Raw genomic sequence first — 12,500 nt, 5'->3', positions numbered from 1 at the left:
CCCGGAGTTGTTTTTTTTGTTTGTGTTAAACCTGAGTCAAGGGACCGAAATGAAGAGTGAGCAAGGACAGCTGGCTTGTGTCCAGAGAGTTATAAAACCAAAGCCATTAACCCAGTGGTTCTCAAACTTTTTCTGTCAGGCCCCCCTTTGGAGGAAATATTTTTTGGGCGCCCCCCCTCACCCAAACAAAAGAGTCATGAAATGGGTCTCATGAAATTTTGGTTTGGGAAGTATTTCTTGAATAACTCTCCCAGGGAAGCGATGTGCTGCTTGAGGCAGGGGATGACTGTGGGAGCTTCAGCACTGTTTTCAGCCAATTCAGTGAGATTTTCAAAGGCATCAGTATTTCCTTGTTTCCAAGGCGCCTGCCCCACATCTCCAGCTTTCGAGTGAATGCAGTTATCTTGTCTGCAAGATGAGGTAGGTGTTTGTCTCTTCCTTGAAGCTGCAGATTTAATTCATTCAGCTTTCCAAACACATCACTGAGGTAGGCCAGTTTCATCAGAAACTGTTCGTCACTGAACTTGCTTGCATGTTCGCCTCCTCCAAAAACACCAGAATCTCCTCTCTGAGTTCAAAGACTCGCGACAGCACTTTACCCCGAGAGAGCCACCTGGCCTCACTGTGAAACAGTACAGTGGAGTGTCCAGCTCCCATCTCCTCGCAAAGTGCAGAGAACATGCGCGGTTTTAAGGGTCGGGTTTTGATGAAATTGACCACGCTAATAACTTCGGTCAAAACCTTGTTTAGCTCGGGGCTAAGCTGCTTTGAAGCTAGCGCTTCTCGATGAATGACACATTGTGTCCATTTCGCGTTGGGCGCGACTCTCTCAATGAGTGCGCACAGTCCCCGGCTCTGCTTTTGACATACTTGCAAAACAGTAGATCTTCACTCAGTGACTCAGAGTTCACTCAGTGACTCAGTGACCTAGCGAACATAGGAAATAAACAAACAGTCTTTATTACCGTCAGTAGCCTCGTCGACTTGTAATGCGAAACGTGTGTCTTTTAGCTTCTCTGCGAGTTGTTCTTCGAGATCCTCTGAAATATCGCATATACGTCTTGCAACTGTGTCATTGGACAGAGGGATTGCCTTCAATTTTGCGGCGCTTGTCTCATCAATCATAGTGGACACCATATCAAGAGCAGCAGGGAGTATGAGCTCCTCAGCGATTGTGTGTGGTTTCTTACACTTGGCAATTCTGTATGCTACCTGGTATGATGCCATCTGGGCCTTGCTGTTCACCGATGTAGCTTTTACCATGCTATTTTCCTGCTTACCGTATTCAAGTTTTCTTTTGAAGAAGTCGAGTGGCTTCTTGACGTGACTGGGGTGTAATGTCTCTATGTGTCTTTTTAATTTGTTTGCTTTCATACTGTCGGCTGCGAGACCTTTCAGACATAAGACACACAGGGGTCTCTCCTCACCTCCCACCACAGTCGATGTGAAGCCAAGAGCAAGATAAGCTTCGTCATATTTTCTTGCCTTGGTTTTTTGAATAACGGTGCCCTCACACCTGTTTGCGTCATTATCAGTTATTTTTCTTTTCACCCCTGTCAAATACTTCTCAATTTTTCCACTCAGAAAGCGCCACACAGTTTGCCGGCTAGTTTGACAGCTCTTTAAAGAGCCCGCCTCGCAACAGTAACTAAGGGAGGCGGAACTAAAAATAGCGTCCGGTTCCACAAAATAGACAATAGTTCCGCACGCTGGTTCCGCATTCCGCCTTTTTTTTTCTTTTTTTCGCACGGTCGTGGTCGCTCGCACCCCCCCCCTTCATGCCTCCCCACACTTTGAGAAACACTGCATTAACCCAAAAATCGTGCCGAAGGCCCTACCAAGTTAGAAGCATTTACTGTACACTCCAGTGGAGGCTGGAGGCACGTTGTGTTTGACACCGCTCCCCGCTCCGTTCCGTGCATTACAACGAGCCCCGTCCTCCGATTTCCTCCTTCGCCTCCCCCCTGATGCCCCACAACGAGGCAGCCTCGCATGCAGCATAACACAGGATCAAAAGCTCCAACGACCGTGTTGTTTCTCCCTGGTGGTAGCAACATTACCTGGTTTAATAGCAGGTCAACAGTATTTACTCTGCGACTGCGTGTTTCACCTTAGCGTCGCACCCACAGGGGGATCTGTAACGCTGGCTCTCAGCCCTCAAGGCCTCAAGACTGTAAACAAGAAAACAGCTCCTCCGAAGTCCTCTGCTCTCTCTCTCTCTCTCTCTCGAAACGAAACGAAACACTCTGCCAAATCTGCCAGGGGAAATTAGAGCTGACGTGAGGAGCCGTCAACACTGGTTCAACAGTAATGACAGCCCCCTTTCCGACGACTAGTTTGTCTTGAGAGTGCCTGGTGATTAATATTCACAGTGGTAACCTAGAATCGAGATGTACTTTAGAGGGATTGCTGGGTAAAGCTTAGCTGTGGGCGATTTTTTTCTGAAAGAACTCAATGGAGTACCTTCCTGACTGAAGGGCATGGCTTTATGTTCAATTATGTACTGATCGCGGTGGAAATGTATATTTTACCAGCTATTGGAGGGATAACATCCACCCACCCACCCACCCTGCTTTTCTCAGATAATGTATTTTTGAGACCTTGATGATGATGATGATGATAGTGAGGATGAGGATGATGAGGGTGATGATGATGATAATGATGACGATGATGATGATGATGATGATGATGAAGATATTGTCTTGTTGCAGGAGAACCGTGTGGCATTGCAGAGCCGTGCTGTAGCCTACGTGAGCCTGGACAGTCCAGTGAGGGGGACTGAGACCCTTCTCTCTACAGCCTCTCCCTCCCTTCTCCAGCTCGCCTCAGACATCCAGAAGGTACCATAGCTACCCTAACCCTAACCCTAACTCATTATAAAAGTGTATATTGTACCAAACCGCAAAATATATAAACATAACAGGAATTTGGAAACATTAAGCTGTGGTACAATAGCGTAGCTGGAGAGAGTTGGGAGGTAGCGATCGAACATACACCCTATTAACTATTCTCTTTGAGGACTTGTCCTTTAGGCCTCATAGATCCCAAAATGCAACCATTGATGTTTTGTCAATAAGTTGAAGTCCATTTCTTTCAACCTTAAAGGTGAAATTTGTAATTCAAACAACAACAAAGCAGGCTCCCTGCCACTTTTTGGTAAACAGCTGAGGCAAAGGGCTGGAGAAATGTAAGAACTCCCAATTTCACAGATAGGGGTATGGACTGGCCATCCATTCATTTTAACCATGTTTTGAAACTAAACTATGCAAGCTTATATTTTGGGTTCTGATTGAGTAAGTTGAACTACCCTCATGAGTCATTCATAAGTTATATTCTTCACGAATCAATGACTATACATCATTAATTTAAAAGTCCCAAAAAAGGATGTACCAATTACAGATTGCCCCTTTAAATCCCTCTCAAATTAGCCATTTACAAAGCTCAGTTTTCTGTTGCAAAGTGCCCTCTCCATCCTCCCTATGAGGGTGAATAATTACACCCTGTGATAGAGGACAGAAGAAAAGGCTAACATATTTAAATGTTGTCAGTGTGTCCTTCTCGGCGAGCTAAGCTACAGGGCTCGGTGCTCTCCGGCTGGTACAGAGGGTCAAAGGTCGAGGGCTAGTGGAAGGGTGTTCCATTATTTTCCTCTCCAACCATAATCCTCTTCATTAACCTAAATGCCAGCCCACCTGTGACATTTAGGGGTAATAAAAGGAGTCCATGTCTGCCATGCCAGCACAGGCTTAATCACATAGTACTGTAGTAGAGCGCCTATCTCTCAAGAGAGAGACAGAGAGAGACAGAGAGAGAGAGAGAGAGAGATGGGACGACCTTGGCACAGAGGAAAATATGCTTTTTTGTTTTTTTGGGGGGTGTTTGAAATTAATACAGGTTTTCAAATATTTTGGGGCTAGTGTTATGCCCTTGACCTGACCTAAAGACAATGTTAAAGAGAATCTCCATAGTTCAGCGGTGGAGAAAGGGTAGTATTTGTCTGTGCACATATACTGGTATAACGGTACTGTCTATCTTTTGTATGTATCTAGTATACTCTAGTTTACTTTACTCTGTGCCATAACTGCAGCGATGACTGGAAGCCATAATGGGACTTAGGGAACAAGAAACTTTCTCTCTACACATTTACTTATTCATTTGTTGACTGTCGAGGCCGCTAACTCTCTTGTAGTTAGAGAGCTGCTCATCCCACACAGCCGCAGTGCTGTCCTCTCTCGCCTCTTCTCTTTGTCCCTAATTGTCCATTCAGCTGCAGCTCAGTCTCCGGATACCAACTATCGCGGCATTCATCTTCCAAAGTAGCACTTTGAGAGGTACGCTCAACAGTCTCAATATTTTGAGACACCCCTAACCAGACAATAAATCATGTTTGTGCGACGGTTGGTAATGCTTTCTACTTATCTTACTTTGCAGCTGTCTTCAAGGGCAGAGATGCCACGGCACTGAGGTGTTTCCAATGGCTGCTTGGGAACCAATTAGAATAAAAACAGATACTTCTTTGGGGGATTACTGAAAGCCCGAGCACACACAATAAATTGAGAGACTTTCATCATTTAATTGGGTGGGTATTGTTACGGGCGGCCGATGTACGGGGCTGAGTGAGTAGTGTGTGTTCCGCTTCTATTTCAAACTGGCAGAGGATTGGTTGTGGGTTTGGAATAAAAGAGGTGCGTTGTCGTCCCTCCCGTGAAATCCCCACTCCCCCTTCTCGACAAAACATCAACCAGTCCAGGCTTGAAACCCCCCAGTTTCTTGTGCAGAGAAAGAGAGAGGTGTTTTTGTTGCATGTTTGGTAAAATAAGTGATGTAAATAACCACATACTTGGTCATTGTGAAAGCCATTGTGGGGATTAGCATTTGGGACAACATGTGTACTATAGAGTTTGCATGATTGTATGCCAGGGGAGGCTGTTGGAGGTAGAAATCGGAAAGATTTATTGTAATGCATGGACGGAATGAAGAATGGTATCAAAGACGTTGCCATTCATCATTTCGTTCCATGCATTATAATGAGCCCGTCTTCTGATTTCTACCTCCACCAGCCTCCCCTGTTGAATGCTCTGGAAAACAATGGATATACCATTGTGCAAACTGGCATGTTGTTTTTAAAGGTACATTCTTCGGTTTTACTCACCAACCGAACAATCGCTAAACAACAGAGAGCAGTGGAGACCCTGTTTTCTGTAATCTGTTGGTCGGACTGTGGTCCTATTCTGTCTGTGGACACTGGCTCACACAATGGATGTCTTCTGGTCTCGTCCAGCACTGTCTGTTCTGATTCTAGATCTCTACCGCTGATAGGCCCCCCTCTAAACCCTGCTAAGCCATAATAATCTACTTTAAAGACACCATCTATTGCTTTTTCAGCAGCGGATGAGAGATTGGAGGCTGGATTGATTGATTCACTGTATGTAGTTGTTGCCAGTCAGAACAGCGACCGCCGGGCTTATTCACACACAAACAAGGCTGGAGGGATTGGATTTAGATCACAAAAGATTTTCTGTCTGAGCTGATCTTTATCTGGAAAATATTGGGTGGCATAAAATGTCGTTCCCGCCAGGGTTCGGCCTGAAGACCACAGTGGGCATAAATAATTTGAAATTACAATGGATAACCGGGAAAAATCCATCATCCATTATTCATAAATGTCTCATGAAATATATATACAATATACAGATGCATGCATTTTTAATCGATAGCAGCGTGGGACAACATATTTCACTATTGAGGAGGTGGAGTCGCTATATACAGGAAGAAGCAGAGCCTCAGTGCTGACCCTACAGCCTTGGCTTCTACCTCTCAGAATTCCCAGGGGAGGCCAGTGGAGGTAGAAATTGGAGGACGGGGCTCATTGTAATGCATGGAATGGAATGAGGAATGGACGTGTTTGATACCATTCCTCATTCCATTCCATGCATTACAGTTGGCCCATCCTCCAATTTCTACCTCCACCAGCCTCCCCTGGAAGGTATTGATAGTGTATTGTTATTGTAACGACCCTAGCCTGAGCAGGGAACTCAGAATCAGAATTATTTTATTTGGCCAAGTATATTTGCACATACAGGAAATTGACTTGGTGAGGTTGGTGCATGGACATAAAAAAACAAATAGCAAATATTGACAAGAAATTTACAAAATAGCAAAAATATTCTCAGTGGAATCACCATTAACGGAATTAAAGACTAAAAACAAACAAGGAAGTGTGCACCAACACGCCATGGCCATAGGAGGCGCCATCTAAGAGGACCGCTAGGGGAGTCCAACTCTATTAGCACTTGGTGGTAGTGCATTCGCTTTGAAAGCGGGAGACCCAAGTTCAATCCCCCTCTGGCGTTGCATGCTGTGCACCTTGTTCACTGCGGTGTACAGCATATACTATATTGCACATGTAGCATAGCCTACACTGTATAGAGACCAGCCTAAGAGTGGATTTAAACGTTGGGGATCCAAAATCTCTTCAAATCTGTCTCTTGTATTCAGCTTGACATAAGTGACCTATATAAACCCTGACAGTCTGATTCCAAATCCATTTAGAGGAATAGTCTAACCTAGTAATCCTCTCAGAGAAGTCGCTCCTGATTAAACAAGGTGTAGCCAAACACAGGCCTTTCAAAACACATTTGTCAGAGCAGTGTGTGTGTGTGTGCGTGTGTGTGTCTGTTTCTCCTCCTCTCCGTCTTTGTGTGTGTGTGTGTGTGTGTGTGTGTGTGCGTGTGTGTGTGCGTGTGTGTGTGTGTGTGTGTGTGTGTGTGTGTGCGTGTGTGAGTGTATGTGTGCGTGTGTGTGTGTGTGTGTGTGTGTGAGTGTGTGTGTACATGTGTGTGTGTGTGGGCAAGGGGGGGGTTCAGATTGGAAATGGCTCCTTCATTTTGGCCCAGCGAGGAGCCAATCTGCACCTTCCACCTGACCAGAGAGAGGCTATTGCACTATTCTGTCTGGGTCCAACATGGAGGATCACAGACTCCACAGTTATTCTGTCTGGGTCCAACATGGAGGATCACAGACTCCACAGTTATTCTGTCTGTATCCAACATGGAGGATCACAGACTCCACGGTTAAGTAATAGACCCCATAGGATATTGCATGTAATATGTAGGGATATCTCATCAAATGAAACTTTATTTATACAGCACATTTCATACAGAGATGCAACAAAACGCAATTTACAGGAATATGAATTAAAACAATGGCATGACGACGACACCACACATAGGAGGATAAGAAGTAGAACAGTCATGGGAGTTAAGAAAAGAACAGAAAGCTTAAAACAGCTGAATGACTAAAAGTCTGACAGACTAACACTATAGAAGTGTTCATAACAGCCTATTGTCTGTTGCATTATGAAGTCATAACATGGCAAGCTGAACAGTGCTTTGTGTTAGTGTGATGTCTGAAGTGCTCGGGAACAGAGCCGCTGAGGCATTTACATTGTAACGACCATGCAAATATAATATTTCTATACCACAATGCACTGGGGCTTTCGTTGAATACAAGACTGTGTTAGAGATGGAAAGGTGAGGAAGTCATCTTCCGTTGCATCTCTTCCTCTCCCTAACAGCTCCACCAGTACGGAGAACGTTGAAACCATCAGCAAGGGAAAGCATGATTTATCTGTTTTCATCCATAAAGCCTGCATTTCAAATGTGGAAACACTCCAATGCAAATCATATCAATAGGATGTCTCTTTCTCTCTCTCTCTCTCTCTGTCTCTCTCTCTTTGCCTCTCTCTCTCTCTCTCTCTGCCCCTCTCTCTCTCTGCCTCTCCTCTCTCTCTGCCTCTCTCTCTCTCTCTGCCCCTCTCTCTCTCTGCCTCTCCTCTCTCTCTGCCCCTCTCTCTCTCTGCCTCTCCTCTCTCTCTGCCTCTCTCTCTCTCTCTCTCTCTCTGCCCCTCTCTCTCTCTGCCTCTCCTCTCTCTCTGCCTCTCTCTCTCTCTGCCTCTCTCTCTCTCTCTGCCTCTCTCTCTCTCTCTCTGCCCCTCTCTCTCTCTGCCTCTCCTCTCTCTCTGCCTCTCTCTCTCTCTCTCTCTCTCTCTCTGCCCCTCTCTCTCTCTGCCTCTCTCTCTCTCTCTCTGCCTCTCTCTCTCTCTCTGCCTCTCTCTCTCTCTTCCTCTCTCTCTCTCTCTCTCTCTCTGTCTCTCTCTCCACTCCGAGTTTTTATAGCCTTGGTTATCTGAGTGTTTGGGTTTAGAAGCAGCATGTTTGAATTACAGCTGGTGTTGTGAAGACACACTAGGACTATGACGTAACAATGACTATGACACGTAATCACACCCGATGGGTTTTTAGCACCATCTTCTGTTTATATGTCTATCAATGTGTGTGTTTTATCACTCTGAGATATTTCACTTCTGCGTCGAAACATAAGTACAGTATTGCCGATGCAAATTTCAGTTATGAGTGGGGTGTGAATACTGTTATTTCTCCCATCCAACATTACTCAAAGACTGAGGTTTGACATGCACCACTAGAATACCAATTTCTAGTGCGACGCTTACAGTATGTGTTGGTGGTCCTCTGTGGCTCAGTTGGTAGAGCATGGTGCTAACAACGCTTGGGTTGTGGGTTTGATTCCCGCTGGGACTATATATACAGAAAAATGTATGCACTCACTGCAATGTAAGTCGCTTTGGATAAAAGCGTCAGCTCAATGGCATGTATGTGTTCTAGGGTGGCTGGTAAAAAATATCACACTCCAAGGAAGACCAAGCCCTGACTAAAAGTAAATGTAGTACTTCTGAATGAAAAAGCTTGCTTTAATGAATTAAAGCCTAATTCGTTAATAACCTGTCCAAATTAATTCAATCAACACCCATCGAAGTTCTAACAGCTTTTTTGTTTTGTTGGCATTCTAGAGCCTAGGTGGCAAACTAAATACCTCGCTTACTAAACTGCAACGCTGAATACTTTGAACTGAATTAAATTTGAATGTCATCCATGTCAACAAATGGACTAAAAACTATGCTAAAATATCCCTGCCTCGACCTCCTCTGGAATAACGTGTTATTTTCATCAGTGTCTCTAATGAGAGGGTGTGGTTACCATGGGATACGCGTCAGTGTGTTGGAGTAGACACTGGTTAGCCTTGACCTAATTAGTCGGGTGTTTTCACACTGCAGAGACAGGCTCAGCAGACAGGTGTGTGTGCGTGCGTGCGTGTGTGTGTACGTGTGTGTGTGGTGTATTTTCACACTGCAGAGACAGGCTCAGCAGACAGGTGTGTGTGTGTATGTGTGTGCGTGCGTGCATGTGCGCGTCTGTGTGTACGTGTTTACATGTGTGTGTGGTGTATTTTCACACTGCAGACAGGTGTGTGTGTGTGTGCGTGTGTGTATGTGTACCTGTGTGCGTGCGTCTGTGTTGTGGTGATGTGTGTGTGTCTGTGTTGTGGTGCAAGCATGCGTGGGTTAGGGTTAGGGCACACACACACAGACACACACACACACACACACACACACACACACACAGATGTCTGCTGAACCTTGCCTTGCCTCTAGTCCAGTTCAAATTACACAGCAGACCAGTATGGTACTGCAGCGCCTTGCTAGCCAGCGCCAATGAGCGATCATAGTTCACTTTCTTCCATACAAGATGGATCACTGGCCAACGCTGTGTTCAGCCCCGCCAGGAGATTTACTGGGGTGCTCTGGTATTTATCAGAGCCAGGAGAAGAAGGGTGATGAGCATTATTTCACCAGGCCTCACAGCAAGACACACATTCTCTCATCTTGGAGAGAATATGGAGTAATTGTGTTGCTGTGCTTTCGACTGCTTAGAGAGTCACTGTACTGTGAATGAGGTCCAGGGGAGGCTGGTGGAGGTAGAAATCGTAGGACGGGCTCATTGTGATGCGTGGAACGGAACGGGGAATGGTATCAAACACTTGTGTGTGTCGGGAGTAGGGCCTAGGGGTAGTGTGTAGGGAGTAGGGCCTAGGGGTAGTGTGTAGGGAGTAGGGCCTAGGGGTAGTGTGTAGGTAATAGGGTCTAGGGGTAGTGTGTAGGTAATAGGGTCTAGGGGTAGTGTGTATGGAGTAGGGCCTAGGGGTAGTGAGTAGGGTCTCGGGGTAGTGTGTAGGGAGTAGGGCCTAGGGGTAGTGTGTAGGTAATAGGGTCTAGGGGTAGTGTGTAGGGAGTAGGGCCTAGGGGTAGTGTGTAGGTAATAGGGTCTAGGGGTAGTGTGTCGGGAGTAGGGCCTAGGGGTAGTGAGTAGGGAGTAGGTCCTAGGAGTAGTGTGTAGGGAGTAGGGCCTAGGGGTAGTGAGTAGGGCCTAGGGGTAGTGTGTAGAAAGTAGGGAGTAAGGCCTAGGAGTTGTTTCTGGACGGGGCCATAGTGTTTTGACTTACGCTCCACTAACAGTGTTTGTGAGTGTTGAGGCACACACACACACACACACACACACACACACACACACACACACACAGCCTCTCCATGGCAGCACCTTGGCATGTTTTATAACCCCAGTCGGCTATCAATTAGTCTACGATCAATAAACCCTCCCTAGTAAACCAGCCCTGCTGACAAATTCTTACCAGGGTCTCTCTCTCTCCCCCCTCTTCTCTCTCTCCCTCCCTCTCTCTCTCTCTACCTCCCTCTCTGTCTCTCCCCCCCTCTCTCTCTCTCTCCTTATATCTCCCTCCCTCTCCCTCCCTCTCCCTCTCCCTCCCCATATTTACTGTATTATACATTTCAGCCTGTCTGATAAATAGGAGAAAATCAACACAACCATTTCTCATGTACTGTATGCAAGAATGCATCTTCAATGGGACATACATCCTCCTAATTTGCATCAACATGCTAAACTATAACAGCGTGTTCAAGCATCGTTGAATATGACATTCTGCTCCTGTATGTGCGCTCTCTGCTAATTACACAACGGTTGCTATGAGCCTTCGCACTGTGGAGTGGGGAGGGCATTCTCTGGAAAAATAGGACCGCAATTTTTCAATTAGCAAAGACAGATTGCCTGTTCGGTAATGAGTGATGCATCCCACATACATGTATGAATAGGTTAATGGCATTTGGCTGCACTGAAATAACAACAAGCAATTGGGAAATGTCCTACCTGCCTCGTCTGTAGGGAGTAGGGCCTATGGGTAGTGTGTAGGGAGTAGGGCCTATGGGTAGTGTGTAGGGAGTAGGGCCTAGGGGTAGTGTGTATGGAGTAGGGCCTATGGGTAGTGTGTAGGGAGTAGGGCCTAGGGGTAGTGTGTATGGAGTAGGGCCTAGGGGTAGTGTGTATGGAGTAGGGCCTAGGGGTAGTGTGTATGGAGTAGGGCCTAGGGGTAATGTGTATGGAGTAGGGCCTAGGGGTAGTGTGTATGGAGTAGGGCCTAGGGGTAGTGTGTAGGTAATAGGGTCTAGGGGTAGTGTGTAAGGAGTAGGGCCTAGGGGTAGTGTGTAGGTAATAGGGTCTAGGGGTAGTGTGTAAGGAGTAGGGCCTAGGGGTAGTGAGTAGGGCCTAGGGGTAGTGTGTAGGTAATAGGGTCTAGGGGTAGTGTGTAGGGAGTAGGGCCTAGGGGTAGTGAGTAGGGCCTAGGGGTAGTGTGTAGGAAGTAGGGAGTAAGGCCTAGGAGTTGTTTCAGGACGGGGCCATAGTGTTTTGACTTACGTTCCACTAACAGTGTTTGTGAGGGTTGAGGCACACGAACACACACACACATACACACACACACACACACACACACACACACACACACACACACACACACACACACACACACAGCCTCTCCATGGCAGCACCTTGGCATGTTTTATAACCCCAGTCGGCTATCAATTAGTCTACGATCAATAAACCCTCCCTAGTAAACCAGCCCTGCTGACAAATTCTTACCAGGGTCTCTCTCTCTCCCCCCTCTTCTCTCTCTCTTTCTCTCTCTCCCTCCCTCTCTCTCTCTCTCTCTCTATCTCCCTCGCTCTCTCTCTCTTTCTCTCTCTCTCTCTCTCCCTCTCTCTCTCTCTCTCTCTCTCTCTCTCTCACTCTACCTCCCTCTCTGTCTCTCCCCCCCTCTCTCTCTCTCCTTATATCTCCCTCGCTCTCTCTCTCTTTCTCTCTCTCTGTCTCTCTCTCTGTCTCTCCCCCCTCTCTCTCTCTCCTTATATCTCCCTCCCTCTCCCTCCCTCTCCCTCTCCCTCCCCATATTTACTGTACTATACATTTCAGCCTGTCTGATAAATAGGAGAAAAACAACACAACCATTTCTCATGTACTGTATGCAAGAATGCATCTTCAATGGGACATACACTCACCGAGCATATATTAGGAACACCTGTACACCTTCTCATGGTGGAGGTGGTGTACTTTATTAGGAACACCTGTACACCTTCTCATGGTGGAGGTGGTGTACTTTATTAGGAACACCTGTACACCTTCTCATGGTGGAGGTGGTGTACTTTATTAGGAACACTTGTACACCTTCTCATGGTGGAGGTTGTATACTTTATTAGGAACAGCTGTACACCTTCTCATGGTGGAGGTGGTGTACTT

The 12,500-nt window shown here is 46.4% G+C and overlaps 1 protein-coding gene across 1 annotated transcript in view; it reads left to right on the top strand.

Moving 5' to 3' along the window:
* The window catches only part of naaladl2 (N-acetylated alpha-linked acidic dipeptidase like 2), a gene marked incomplete at both ends in the record, with an annotated part of 163,668 nt that overhangs the window by 96,573 nt on the left and 54,595 nt on the right, over positions 1–12,500 (top strand). Inside the window, 1 exon segment of the mRNA XM_083694767.1 lies at positions 2,712–2,840. Coding sequence (XP_083550893.1) covers positions 2,712–2,840 — 129 coding nt within the window.

This window comes from Argentina silus (assembly GCF_951799395.1).
Source record: "Argentina silus genome assembly, chromosome: X".
Taxonomy (NCBI): domain Eukaryota; kingdom Metazoa; phylum Chordata; class Actinopteri; order Argentiniformes; family Argentinidae; genus Argentina; species Argentina silus.
The sequence above is the reverse complement of the archived record's forward strand: the minus strand, read 5'-3'. Positions and strand labels throughout refer to the sequence as shown.